At 44.5% G+C, this 13,965-nt stretch overlaps 1 protein-coding gene across 5 annotated transcripts in view; it reads right to left on the bottom strand.

The window, feature by feature from the left end:
* The window catches only part of DPP6 (dipeptidyl peptidase like 6), a 479,395-nt gene that overhangs the window by 199,342 nt on the left and 266,088 nt on the right, over positions 1 to 13,965 (bottom strand). Inside the window, exon 1 of one of the 5 annotated variants that reach the window (XM_077304800.1) lies at positions 6,334 to 6,818. The exons of the other annotated variants lie outside the window; for them this stretch is intronic. Coding sequence (XP_077160915.1) covers positions 6,334 to 6,387 — 54 coding nt within the window. The 5' untranslated portion in view covers positions 6,388 to 6,818. Of the gene's footprint in view, positions 1 to 6,333; positions 6,819 to 13,965 lie in introns of those variants that run through there. 5 annotated transcript variants of the gene reach the window in all.

Genomic DNA, 13,965 nt, shown 5'->3' with positions numbered 1-13,965 from the left:
AAAGACCTTAACTTTTCTCTGCATTTCCTTAGTGTTTTTGGTAAGGCCAGTTTCGGCTTCTGCTTGGTCTTCCCTTCCCTGCTTCCAGAATGCTCCAGAATGCAAATGTGTATTTGCAGGAGGACTCTAACCGCTGTGCTCCACAGCTACCTTAAAATAGAGTCAAAAAGGGCATAAGAGATTTGGCAAGAAAGTTTTCCACCCACAAGTGGAGTTTCACTTCCTGGAGTGGACAGCCCTAACCAATTTTCAATAGGACTCCTCATGTGGTATTGGATGCAATGAGGAATCAGGAAGGTGTCACCATTAGCAAAACGAAAACATTTAAGGCAGGCTGCTCATTTCTTAATAGACAATTATCCAGTTATTGTTGTTGATTTTTTTAATAGCCAGAATTTCACTGTACCTTTTAAGAGCTGCATGTCAAGTAGAAATATGACAAGCAAGCCTCCTCACACCCCTGCATTCTATGCCAGAAAACCGTTCACTTGTTGAAGCTCTGACTCCTAGGCAGCTCATAGAGACTTTGGTGTAACAAGTGTTCAGGGCTTGAACATGATGCCAGCCAAGAGTTTTTGCAAGAGTTGGGCAGGTGCACAGTTTGAATCCCTTCTGTTTCAAAAAACAGTTTGCCACATTGTATGGGGAGACCTTCTCTTTGAGAAGTCGATATCCCATTAAGTTGCACTATTCTTTGTGTCATGGATTACAGCTTTAGTGGGTCCCTGTCTTACAGTTTCTGTTCTCCTCTAAAATGGGAACAACAATGAAAAAGATATACATAAATGTGGCATATATCAGAAAACTCCTGTACACGGAACATGTGCATTAGTTTAATTTAGATTAATTTTATATAACTTTGAAACTTTCATTCATTCATTCATTCATTCATTCATTCATTCATTCATTCATTCATTCTTGGAGCTATATCCTGCCTCTCATGACTTTTGTCACCTCAAGGCCGCTAACAATTAAAACCATAACAATTACCCCATAAAAACCCCACTGAAACAGTAACAGTACATATAGCGACCCACAAGATGGCAGAAACAAACTATCCCAACACAACCTACTGAATTCAGCCAGACAAGTCAGCGCTAGTTGTTATTATATTGTTATTATATTACAAGGGATGCTCAGCTAGGGTTGGACCTCTGATCGAACTCTGTTCAACTTGGACAGGCTACCCACCCAAAACCCAATCCTGAAGCAGAAATTTCTACCTCCAGCCCATCTTGAGTCACTTGATGCCATGTTATTTGCTACACATGCTGCAAAATTAGCTACGACCTTGTGAGTTCTAAGGCCATTGGCTTCCCATGGGTGGTTCTATCAAAGAGAAAGTTCATATTCTAGCCAGGCTGAGCATCAGGAAGTTATGGATGTTTTAACTATTACAGTTGGGTCTTGTAGGTCTTGCTCAGTACCGGAAACCCAAAGCTGGAAGACCCTCGCCACGTCCTCAGGCTGAAGACCTCCAGTCACAGAGAGCTTAATTAATTAGTTCAGGAACAACCCTTATGATTAGGAAGTTTTTCCTATTGTATAAGTGGAACCTTCCTTTCTGTAGGTTCAGCGGGTTAAATCTAATTATATCTACTGGAACTGTGGAGAACAAGCCTATGTTGTCTTTGATGGGACACCCCTTCAGGTATCTGAAGAGCATGATCAGGTAACCCCTCTTTAGGTTTTTTTAATATATATTTATACATACATATGGTCACAGAACGGTATAAAAAAGTTACACATGGTAAAACATTAAGATCCTTTTCAGGTTCTGTTCTTTTCTTCTCCAAGTAATACATCCAGTTTTTTCAATGGATGATGATGTCCTCCAGATGGAGTGGCCAGTTTCAGGTTGAGAAATACCTGGAGATTCTGGGGGTGGGGCCTAAGGGGGTGGGGTTCGGGGTCTTTATGCCTTTGGTCAGTTTTGGTTTAATTTCTATGAAAGAACCCTTGCATAATTTTATGGTTGGGGTTCACCACAACATGAGGAATGGTATTAAAGGGTCGCGGCATTAGGAAGGTTGAGAACCACTTCCATAAAATCAACCTTCCAGTACAGCCATCTTCTCCAGGCGAATTGATCTTGGTTGCCTGAAGATCTGTCATAATAACAAGAGGTCTCCAGCCACTGCTTAGAGGTTGACAACCTACCTTCAGACCCCCACCCCCAACTGTTTTCACTACCCTCTTTCCTGTTCATCTACGCCAGGCTTTCTCAACCAGAATTTTTTGAACCCCAGAGGTTTCTTGATTACCATGTAAGAGTTTTCTGAGTGTGTGGGAGTTAATTTTTAATATATATTTGAATTTGTTAAACATTTATTGGGTGATATGACCATATATGGTCATGTTGACCTGCCCCTCCCCTCCCAAAATGGCCAATGGTGGGCCTGGAGGGGGTGGGAAGGGGAGGGGCCAGGGGTAGGCATGTCCACATCTATGCACAATCATACAACTTCTGGGGTTTCTCAAAGACTGTAGAATTTTTCAGGGGTTTCTCAATGGTATAAAAGTTGAGGAAGGCTGATCTACACTGTAAGTAAAGGAAAAGGTATCCCCTGTGCAAGCACCGAGTCATGTCTGACCCTTGGGGTGACGCCCTCTAGCGTTTTCATGGCAGACTCAATACGGGGTGGTTTGCCAGTGCCTTCCCCAGTCATTACCGTTTACCCCCCAGCAAGCTGGGTACTCATTTTACCAACCTCGAACGGATGGAAGGCTGAGTCAACCTTGAGCCGGCTGCTGGGATCGAACTCCCAGCCTCATGGGCAGAGCTTTCAGACTGCATGTCTGCTGCCTTACCACTCTGCGCCACAAGAGGCTCAATCTACACTGTAGGACGGTACAAAGTATTCTAATATGAGGTCTGACAGCAGTGCTGCCAACTGTAGGACGGTACAAAGTATTCTAATATGAGGTCTGACAGCAGTGCTGCCAACTTCTATGCTGTCTTCCATGGGACATCTGAAGAGCATGATCAGGTAACCCCTCGTTAGCTTTTGTTTTTTCTTCGCCAGGCTATATATCCAGTTCCCTTACACCCCTGTTCAAAGGGTCATGTTCTCCATAAGGAGTTGCCAGCTTCAGGTTGAGAACAGCATTAACCTGGAGATCTCCTGGAATTACAAATGATATTCAGACAACAGAGATCAGTTCCTCTGGAGAAAAGGGGTGCTTTGGAGGGTGGCGGGTGTAGCATTATAACCTGCTGAGGTCCCCCTTTCCTCCCTAGACCTGCCTTCACAAGACTCTGCCCCCCAAATCCCCAGGGATTTCGAAACCCAATGCTGGCAACCCTGACTAGCATCTTTAATTAACCATCAGCCTGAATAAGCTTGGTCTCCTTCTCTTCCAAATGTAAAGCTTCACATCTTCGCATCTCGGTCCAAAAACTAATTTTTATACCAAGATAAAACAAAGATTATTATAAGAAAGCACTGGGGAAATTAAAGAAACTTATATGTGTGCATGCCACCCTCTCGGTGCCACTTACAGGCCATTTTCAGCTTAACTTTATTATTCTTGAAAACCCAGTTATCCTTCAGCTAACTGGAGTGCCTCGATAGCCAGGCCGTTTCATCATGAGGGATGTAAAGAAGGAAAAGTTCACAAAATCTTGCTTTTAATAATGACACAACCATCAGCACTCCAAACTCCAAAGCAATCTCTTTTGAGCTTCCATTTTACGACAGATAAAATCTTCAATTCATTACAAAACAATATCCAAATGCCCCCACCCCACTCCTTCCCTCCACAATTCCCCTGGAGGTCCAACTGGAGAACTCCAAAATTCTTTTCCTTTCTGAAGAATCCAGTATATTCAACATACCATAGATCAGCACTAATTCTGCTGAAATGATGTTTCTCTGCCACTACCAGCCAAAAATACTTCAATATAAAAAAAAAAAGAAAGAAAAACGCCTGTGGAAGAACAAAACACACAGGCTTTCTACTGGTTCCCAAGGTTAATGTTTTATATTTAGAGAATGCCTCATAGTTCGGTTCCACACTAATTCTGGGGTAGAGGCAATACAAGCTATCCACACAATTACTTAGAAGCGTTTGCTGGCAGGGGCTCATGGGAATTGTAGTCCATGGACATCTGGAGGACCACAGGTTGACTACCTCTGACTTAGAACATTCAAAAACAATCGCTCCTTAGACAGTCACTTGTAAAACCTTAAGAATACCTGCAGTATCTCTTTTCTGAACACAGGAGCTGGGAGAGACGCCATTCATAAATATACAATAACGATGCTTTTAAAAAGAGGACCTTTAACACACACCACTAGATTTCTTTGGTTTATTCACAGCATTTGAAAAAAGGAAACTTATATAAAGACCTGGAGGATGAGGCCTAAACATCTGGACATTCCCAAGGAATACAGACAGGAAATGGTTAACTTTGGATCAACTGATGCTGTTTGGCAACACCTGGAAGTTCCCTGGACACAGAACTCTTCCAGCTGAACAGGATCCAGACCAAACCTGAGGCATCAGTAACCTGAGCAAAGCTGACTGAAGAAGCAAAGAGATCTTTTGGGTTACTTTGGGCAGTGGCTTATTCACAAAGCTTTTAGTAGAGATGTGGAAGGCCCATTAAAGCACCAGGAGGTTACAGGAATGTTGCAAAGAGACACAGCCTTCCTTTAAACATAATTGTTAATTTTAATTCTCCTCCTAGGCTGGCTTTATGTGCCCAAAACATTAATCCTGTCCCACAAGAACCACAGGAAAGTCCCCCTCCCCCTGCACTCATTAAAGGAACAGTCTCTCTGTTCTCAGAATCAAAAGTAGGGCTCCCCCCCCCATACATTTAAGCTGAAAACCTGCTAACGTTCCTTTTAAAAAAAATAAAATGTCACCCTGAAAAGGCAAGATTCTTTTGTGTTGTTTTCTGATTTCTGGAACTAAGGATGGCTCAACCATCTGCTTCCCCCCTTCCCCCCCCCAAACAACCTTTAAAATACAGACCGGGGGAGAGGAAGGGGGAGGAAGAAAACACTGCAACTCTCAGCATCGCAGGCTAGAAGGAAACTATTTTAGGAAATTACTAGCCTCTGGGGAGATCAATTTTAATTAGTCCTGAACTATATCTCAGCCAATGGCTGGAGCAGCCACATCACAATCTCTTTAGGTGACAACAGAAACACGAGAATCTAAAATCTAGAGCAAACAGATTAATCTTTTATTTCCCAGTAGAGACTCTGATGATGTGAACACAACGGTAGGAGAGTGGGGCTTGCTGGAGGAGGAGTTCTTCTGTTCTGACGCTGTACAAGAGCATCTCTGAAATCTTTTGCAGCCTGCCAGTTCTAGCTCAGGTGCCTTCTCCTATATGTTACCTCTTCTTATCTGTGCCTGTTACCCAGGCCCAAGGAAGTGACTGGTGCTTTGGCAGCCGTGGAAAGTTTTTTTTTTTTTGAGAGATGAGCTGAGAAACCCACATTTTAGGAAGCAGCCTAGACAAGCAGCTGTCATTGGCAGGTCGGACAAAGGGAGGGGGACTGTTAGGGCTGGCGTAGTTTTGCCAACCTCGCATCCACCGTGACTCAAAGGGCTCCACACAGAGATTAAAGCAAAGGAAGCTTTCCCCAGCAGGGTTAGGGAAAGCTTCACTTGTCCAGTGTCGATGTGCCAGAGTTGCTGTGTCTCTTCATGAGCAGGGCCAGGGTGGGAGGGGAAAAAGAAACCTTAACTCTGCTAAGTGAAAGGGGAAAAGATCATAAGGATCATTTAGGATGGAATGAACATGCCATGATTTTCCCCCTGGGTCTTGCAGAGACACCTTGACTACATTGGGCCCACGGAGACAACTGGGTTTCTCTAAAGCTGACCAGGTAACAGTGCCAGGCTGCAATTTCATCAGTACCAGGAAAACTGATCCAATCTGCTTTTTATCCTTCGGGGCAACACCTGGGGAAAGGGGGTGGGTTAGGATGGCTACCTTGCAGAGAAGTTGCTAATGCAAAAACAAACAAACAAACCCTGAGGTTTGTTCCCAGAGGAAGAGACCCCCCCCCCCAGTTTTTAAAAGCCACAAAACACCCAGAAAGCTCCAGAACGAAATTCCCCCAATGCATGTGGACATCATATGGACTAAAAGGCACACCAATCCATTACAGATAGTACATTTATGCACTTGATAAGCATAGCAGAGTGTGGCTCAGAGGCAACTGTGCCGGCTTGGCGACTCGACTGGAAGTGTTAAGTCGCCCACGGTCAAAAATGAAAAGCAAAAGAAGCAAGCAGACAGACAAGGCATTCAACGCATACAGATCTACAAAAGATCATCCACATAAGAAAGAAAGCTGACAGTGTTACCTGCTCTTGCTGGGCTTGTTTCGCTGAAGCACTTTGCTCCTTAGCTGTAGTCATGTTCACCTACTAGGGTCCACTGCAGTGGCAAAGAAGATCTCACAGGTCGGCGTGTGTGGGTTTGAGAGTGTGCGTGCGTGGATGTGTGTGCATGAGCATGAGAGAGAAAGATAGAGAGAGAGCGTGCGTTCAACTGTGCAAGTGTTTGGAGGCACAAAAGCTAAAAGGAATATAAATGAGTAACTAGCCCATCACTTAATCACCAGTGAAGACAGCTCTCCTCATACTTCCCCCTTCCCAGAGATTATTTCATGCCACCAATATATATATATATATATATGTATAAACCACCCTGAATTTGCACGCACTCTCTCTTTCTGCCCACTGCTCTGCCTCTAAAATTTAAATGAGGAGCGTGCAAGAGGAGAAAGCAGGATGCTGAGAGGGCTTCTTCAATTAGCAACAGCCTCCGCAATCGTCACAGAAACAATAACTGCTTGGCAACCAGCAACTGGCAGCTCAGAGCTTGCAAAGACCGCGATGTGGTACTCCCCCTCCCACCTCCACAGCCAGTCTAGGAGGCAGCCGCGCATGCTCCAAGGGCTGTGTTGTAACAGAGTGTGTGGCACACAGCTCAGCAGCCCATTTAACACCCAGTCTTTTGCAATGAGGAATCAATAAGGACAAACGCTGAGCAGGCACGTCCCATAAACTATCGCTCTGTTATGCTCTCTCACTTGGGCATGTGGCTTTTTAAAAAAAGAAGCCCCCCGGGAGGGGGGAGAAGCAGTTGGTGTGCACCTGGTGATTTTTACTTTTTCCCTTCCTGGTGTGTTTTATGGTGAAAGAAGAGCAGATTTGGGGACAGAAGTGCAAGTTGTAGTTTCCAACCAGAATAATATCTATAATACACTTAATATTCTTCAAGTAGTTTGTCTGGAGAACCCAAGCAGACCCAATCCTGACATATAGCGGAAGCCAAGTAGGGCCTGGGTGGTGTTTGGATGGGAGACCTCCCAGGATTTGGGGTGGGGGTGGGGGGGTAGTTCCACCAAGGGACACTTGGGGTCATGACCCAGAGGCAGGCAATGGCAAACCTCCTCTGAAAGTCCCTTGCCTAGAAATCATCATATCTCCTGGCTTCACTGCCACACACCGTAGTTATTCCTCTGCAACTCTAGAGAGAAGAGCTAGTTTTTTCATCTTCCTTTTCACTACCCAAAAGAGTCTCAGAGTCGCTTACAATCACCTTACAGACACCCTGTGAGGTAGGTGAGGCTGAGAGAGCTCTGAGAGAACAGCCAGGTATCCCAGATGGTTGCATGGGGAATCAAACCTGGTTCTCCAGATTAGAAGCCAAACTGTGCACACCAAACTGTGAAAGACAGATCACTATCTGGTTGTTCTTAAGTTTAACACATGGGGAATTAGCAGAAATGATCCACCATGGGGAACAGTGGACCCATTTTCTTTCCCAACAGTTCTGGGTGTTTTTCCATCAGGTATGAATTCTCCATTGAAGCTAAAATGCCTAAAAGTAAGCCATGATTCTTTGGTCCCTGCAGGAGAAGACGACTCACTGGGGGGGGGGGGGATTGTGTGAGGAAAACTTGAAGACAGAAGGGAAAGACCAAACACGAGATGTCCCCCCCCCCCAGTCAGAGTAGTTCAGCAGTGGAATGGGCTGCCTAGGAAGTGGCGGTCTTCAAACAAAGGTTGGACAGATACTTAGCTTGGATGCTTCGGGCTGATCCTGCATTGAGCAAGGAGTCTGGACTAGATGGCCCATATGGCCCCTTCCAACTCTATTGTTCTATGATTCTAATAAAGGAAGCCCCAGCCTTCAGGCCTTGGGCAAGGCAATAAAGGACAGGACATTCTGGAGGCCATTGCTTGCATCTAGGGCCCTGGGATTCAACATTTTGGAAACTCACTGTCATCAGTTGGTTAAACAGTCTGTGGAAAAGATTCTTCATATCTGATTCCACTTGAATGCCACACTAACTACAGACATTCTGAATGTTCTCAAGGCTTCCATCCAACACATCTGAATGGGTTCTTCTTAGATGGTACATCCTAAGAAGGCGGCAGAATACTTGGAGCAAGGAGATCTACCAAATGCTTACTGGAGTCCTGTCCTTCATGGTTAATTGCATTTATGGTGTTGAAGCATCAGTTCTACTTGGATACTTGGCCTATGATGGCCCTGTAAATTCCACCTCATTTCCTATGCTTTTTATCATACACACAAAACCATCCAGGCATCTGGGATCATTTGTCACCAGGATGCAAGGGACACTCTATCTTGCCCATCCTGATTCATGGAAGCCGTGAAAAGTTAAATCAATGCCTGGAGTCCGTAAGGGATGCAGTGAGAGGGGAAAAAAACCCTTTTTGGGTCTCCCAGTTTTGCTAAAGACCTAGTCCCTATTCCTCTCACCTTCTTGATATGTAAGCAAGCCTGAATGAATTACGAGAGGATGTGAAGATTTCTGAATAATTACCAGTTCTCATTTTGCTTTGGATATTGAGTAGTTCAGGTTTGGAATCCTGGTTGGGATGGAAAAGAACAAACCATAGTTTACAGTTTGTGTGTAACAACAAATACGGCCTATTATGAAAGCAGACACGATTAATTTTTTTATTAACACAATGGCAAGCAAGAGACCTTGGAGTCTCTGCTTGAGACCTTGGAGACCTGGTGCAAGTCAAAAGACTGACCTTGATACCTGATACTACACATGACCCCTCTGCACACTGACTGAACGCATGGAGAGTAAGAGGCTGGTGATCACATGGAGGTGGAGGCGTGGTCAATGCACTAGTGTCTGCTCTCCCCATCTAGACCTTGAGTCAACATGCAGATGAGTCATGTGTAGAGGGCTCACATGTGGTAGAACCCAGAATCAAATACAACAGGGGTAGTCAACCTGTGGTCCTCCAGATGTTCATGGACTACAATTCCCATGAGCCCCTGCCAGCATTTGCTCATGGGGCTCATGGGAATTGCAGTCCATGAACATCTGGAGGACCACAGGTTGACTACCCCTGAAATACACAACATGAGCCTTCTGATAACCCACCATTGCCTTTCATCGCCCCAAAATGAAAGATGAGCATTTTCTTCCTACATAGTATCCTGTAGATCTATAGCATGAATTCACCATGACCTGGGTGGTCCAGGCTAGTCCGAACTTATCAGATATTGGAAGCTAAGTGGGGTTGCGTGGGAGACCACCAAGACCAATGAAGATTTATAGTTAAGACAGGAATCTCTCCTCCCCTTTTCCTATACAATTTGTTTCCCTTCTTGTTTTATTCTATTAAGCAGCCTGGTGCTTCTGCCCTCTGCGAATTTAAACTCTGACAACAAAAGTAAAGCACCGCTGAAATGAGTCACAGAACTATTTTTTTTTAAGATCCATTGCTCTGAGAAATATGTAAGTTCACATATCTTTGCAAATTGCCTATTGATTTGAACTAACCATATGGTTATTCGGCTGCAAGCGACTAATGTGAGTTATGAAGATCCTCTAAAGTTTTGGATCTACGGCTGTTGTAAATCTAATCGAGTTCCCAAGGCCATAGTGGATTCATAATAATAGCTTTTGTTCTGTGACTGTACGGAGTGCCCAGACGGAGAACGATTCTACTTGGAAGAAAACAGACATTCCAAAGATTAAAAGATTCTTCATTGTTCACTGCTACCATTTTAGAGGAGACAACAACTGTAAAGGGACATTAGCTAAATAATAGCTGTGGACTTTGGAGTTCTAAGAGTTTGGGGGATTAAGTACATCAGTTTAGCATGCCCCATGTGAAAGAGTTCTTCACGGTGAGGACGGCAGCAAGGACAGAGAACAAGCTCATTCAGTGGGCTCTGGACCTGTGTGCAACTCTAAGAGCAGCAAAGATTTCATGAACGCCAAAAACATGATGGAGAAAATGTAGGCAAAACAGCGTAGGAGAAACAGTAATCTACATCAGGGGTCCATATGTCCATGGACTACTATTTACACACAGTGTTTGCTGGCAGGGGCTCATGGGAATTGTAGTCCATGAACATCTGGAGGACCACAGGTTGACTACCCCTGACTACATCACGGTTGGTCCAAAGTTAGAAACTTTCAACATAAGATAATTAGTTGCTTTGGGAGGAAGCCTAAAGACCCCTCCCTCCCAAGCAGTCACAGGTCTCCCAGCAAGGTCCTCTGCTCCTCCTAAGGCCACATCATGAGAAGGAAGGGGGTTGAGGACACCCTTGTATTCTCCCCGTCATCCTAGATCAGCTCGGCTTATGAAGCCATGAAGGCCAACCTCAGGCCTTGTTTGGGCCGGCATAGACTGCTTTTCCTCCCATCTCCATGCCATTGGCCAGTTGAGTAGCCTCAAGAGGCTCTGGCCCCAAAGCATCCACCAGGGTGGCCTTAAAGTGGCCCTGTTGCCTATCAGAAGGCTGGGTGGCCACTGGCACTTAGAATCCTAGTTGGAATGCAGGATTAGCACAAAGCATCCATGAAAAGTGTCCAGCTGCTGCTTAAAGATCGTTGGTGAGGGTCTTAAGTATCTGATTCCACTGCTGAAGCACTCTGAGAAGTCCCACCCCCCCACCCCCGATATCTAGCCAGTACCATTCTACATGCAGTTTAAACCCTCTGCTGCCAACAGGAACTGTCCCATTCCCTGCTCCAAGTGACAACCTTTCAGATGCTTAAAGACAGCAATCCTGTCCCCTCTTAACCTCCTCTTCTCCAGGCTGAACATTCCCAAGTCCCTCAGCCTTTCTTCATAGGGCTTGGCCCCTAGTCCCTGGATCTTCCACTCTCTTTTGCACCCTCTCAGCTTTGTCCATGTCCTTTTTGAAGTGAGGTCTCCAGAACTGCACACAGGTCTAACCAATGTGGTCTACAGTGGGATTACGACATCTTGTGACTAAGACATATTCCTTCTCCCTACAGAAGTTACAAGTTAGAGAGCCAGGGTCTTCACACACTTGAAGAAAAACTTATAAAATACTTCACGCCCAAAGTGCAATTATCTCAAGCAGGTCCCTGGAGAGGCAGCATATTGCATTTCTAGCTAAATAAAACTTGGCTCTTAAAGAAGACCCCTACATTTCAAAGATTTGCAGGGAATTACAAATCCTTATTGCTTTTAGCTATAAAAATGCAAATGGATAAATCTTGGAACAGCGAACTTATACCTGTTACATACTTGGTATGATATGGTGTGGTAAATTTTAATTGCTGACAAAACAGCCACAGAAAGAAAAAGCTGCAAAAATTCATCATATGAATAACAATAAAGAAAAGCTAATTCTATGTTTAATCAATTGTGGACTTCAACAAGACATGTGGTCTATGCTCTGACCGACTAGGATTCCCCACAACAACCCTGACATGCAGAATAAGTGGTCTTTCACAAAAATTATGGAAAACAGTAACTGTATAGTATACCTTTTATATCTGCTAGCTGGCTCTTGATACATTTGGCTGACCTGATGAAATTCATCATTTCATGCTGTACTGAAACATCCAGTATCGAGATTGGGGATCTGATTAGCTTTTGTTCTTTGATACTGAACTTTCCCAAGAAGCTGGAATGACTAAACTGAGGCTTTGGCCATATTATGTGAAGCTAAGAGTCATCGGAAAGGACAATAATGCTAAGAAAAGTTGAAGGCAGCAGGCAAAGAGGAAGACTCAATATGAGATGGATCGAATCACTGAAGGAAGCCAGAGCCCTACATTTGCAAGTCCCGAGCAAAGCTCTTAACACGAGGACAGGAGAATGGGAATTCCTAGAGTTGGCATAAACTGGAAGCATGAAACGTAATACACAGACACACACATTCAACAGTGTCACAATATTTTTAAAGGGAGTGATAAGGGGACGGCATGGTCTGAACAATAAACTTTCATATAAGAGGAGCAGTGGCTCTTTTTGGCATGCAGGCAGCCCCAGGGTCGGTACCTGGCATCTCCGGCTAAAAGTATCAAATAACAGGTGATGTACAAGACCTCTAGTTGACCTCTGTTGCCAATTTGAGAAGACGGTGCTGACCTTGACGGAGCAATGGCTCGATATGTTCTACTTTCCATTCCAGTGCATAAGAGTGCCTACATGCAAATAAGCATTTAGGTGTGAATTATATTTTTGGATGAGTCTTCAAGGCACGAGTTCATATAATGAGCTACAGATGGAGTAACAGCCTAATCTTTGCCACGTGGGTAGGAAAGGCCAGGCGTTTCTGGTCCTGCCCATTCAGTGTACACAAAAGACGGTTAAAGTTATACAAATGGTGATATAGAGGAGAGGAATCAAATTTAAAAAATTTAACTTTCCATTTTAAATTTTTAGAATCCTTTTTTGTTTGTTGATTTTATTTATAGAGAGACAGCTTGGCGAAGTGGTTACGTATGTGGACTTCTAATCTGGAGAGACGGGTTTGATTCCTCCCCCACATGCAGCCAGCTGGGTGATCTTGGGCTTGCCACGGTACTGATAAAACTGTTTTAACCGAGCAGTGATATCAGGGCTCTCTCAGCCTCACCCACCCCACAGGGTGTCTGCTGTGGGGAGAGGAAGGGAAGGCAACTGTAAGCCACTTTGAGACTCCTTCTGATGGAGAAAAACAGCATATAAGAGCCACCACCTCCTCCTCCTCCTCCTCCTCTTTTTCTTGTATTGTTCTACTATATAAGTCAATTCAATTTGTCTGGCCAAAGTGTTGTTTTAAATGAATTGAATTGAAGATTATAACAATCTCTGAATCACATTCTCCGAACTCTCTACTTTATTTTAAAACAAGTCTATACTATCTGAACTATAGCCTGAACTCTCCCTAAAAGGTAAAATGACTAAACTGATGCTATCATGCTTCGGTCACCTCGCCAGAAGACAAGAATCACTAGAAAGGACAATAATGCTAAGAAAAGTGGAAGGCAGCAAGAAAAGAGGAAGAGCCAAGATGAGATGGATCGACTCAATCATGGATGCCATGGCCCTCAGTTTGCAAGACTGCTAATGATTGGACATTTGGGAGGTCATTCATTCACAAGGTCACCAGAGGTCAGAGGTGACGTGAGGGTACTTAACACGCACACGTATAGCACCTTTCATTGCAAAAAGGTTGTCTATCTCCATGACAATAGAACTTAAAAAAATGCAGCTGGGAATTCAAATAGCCATATCTATTGCTAAGGCAATGTGAAGTTATTTAATTACAAATTAAACCCAAAAAATGGGACAGTCCTGGTGGAGTTTGGGGTGCAATCAACCCACCATGTCCAGTGGGGATCAAATGAAGATTAAGCCCTGGTGGAGAATTCAGCCCATCTTTTCCACAGGTGCTTTGATCTGGTTCTTTGGGAGCATTCCCTGGATCTTCCCTCCCATGGATCCCAGATGCTCTACATCCCCTGGGGGGGGGGGCAGGGAGCAGCCCCACAGTGGGAACTACTTCTTGGCAGAGGAAAATGGTGCAGCAGCAGCAGCTGCTGCTGCCAGAAGCTTGAGTTGAGCTTAGCAGACAGGCATCTTCACGCCTGAGAAGGGGAGTGAGTATTTATAGCGATTACCTAGCTACTGCCTCCTACTCGGCTTGCTAGCCTATAAATCTTGCTCATAGCGGTGGAG

The sequence above is a fragment of the Paroedura picta genome, chromosome 11 (assembly GCF_049243985.1).
Source record: "Paroedura picta isolate Pp20150507F chromosome 11, Ppicta_v3.0, whole genome shotgun sequence".
In the NCBI taxonomy this organism is placed as follows: Eukaryota; Metazoa; Chordata; class Lepidosauria; order Squamata; family Gekkonidae; genus Paroedura; species Paroedura picta.
This window is presented reverse-complemented; position numbering and strand designations above follow the sequence as displayed.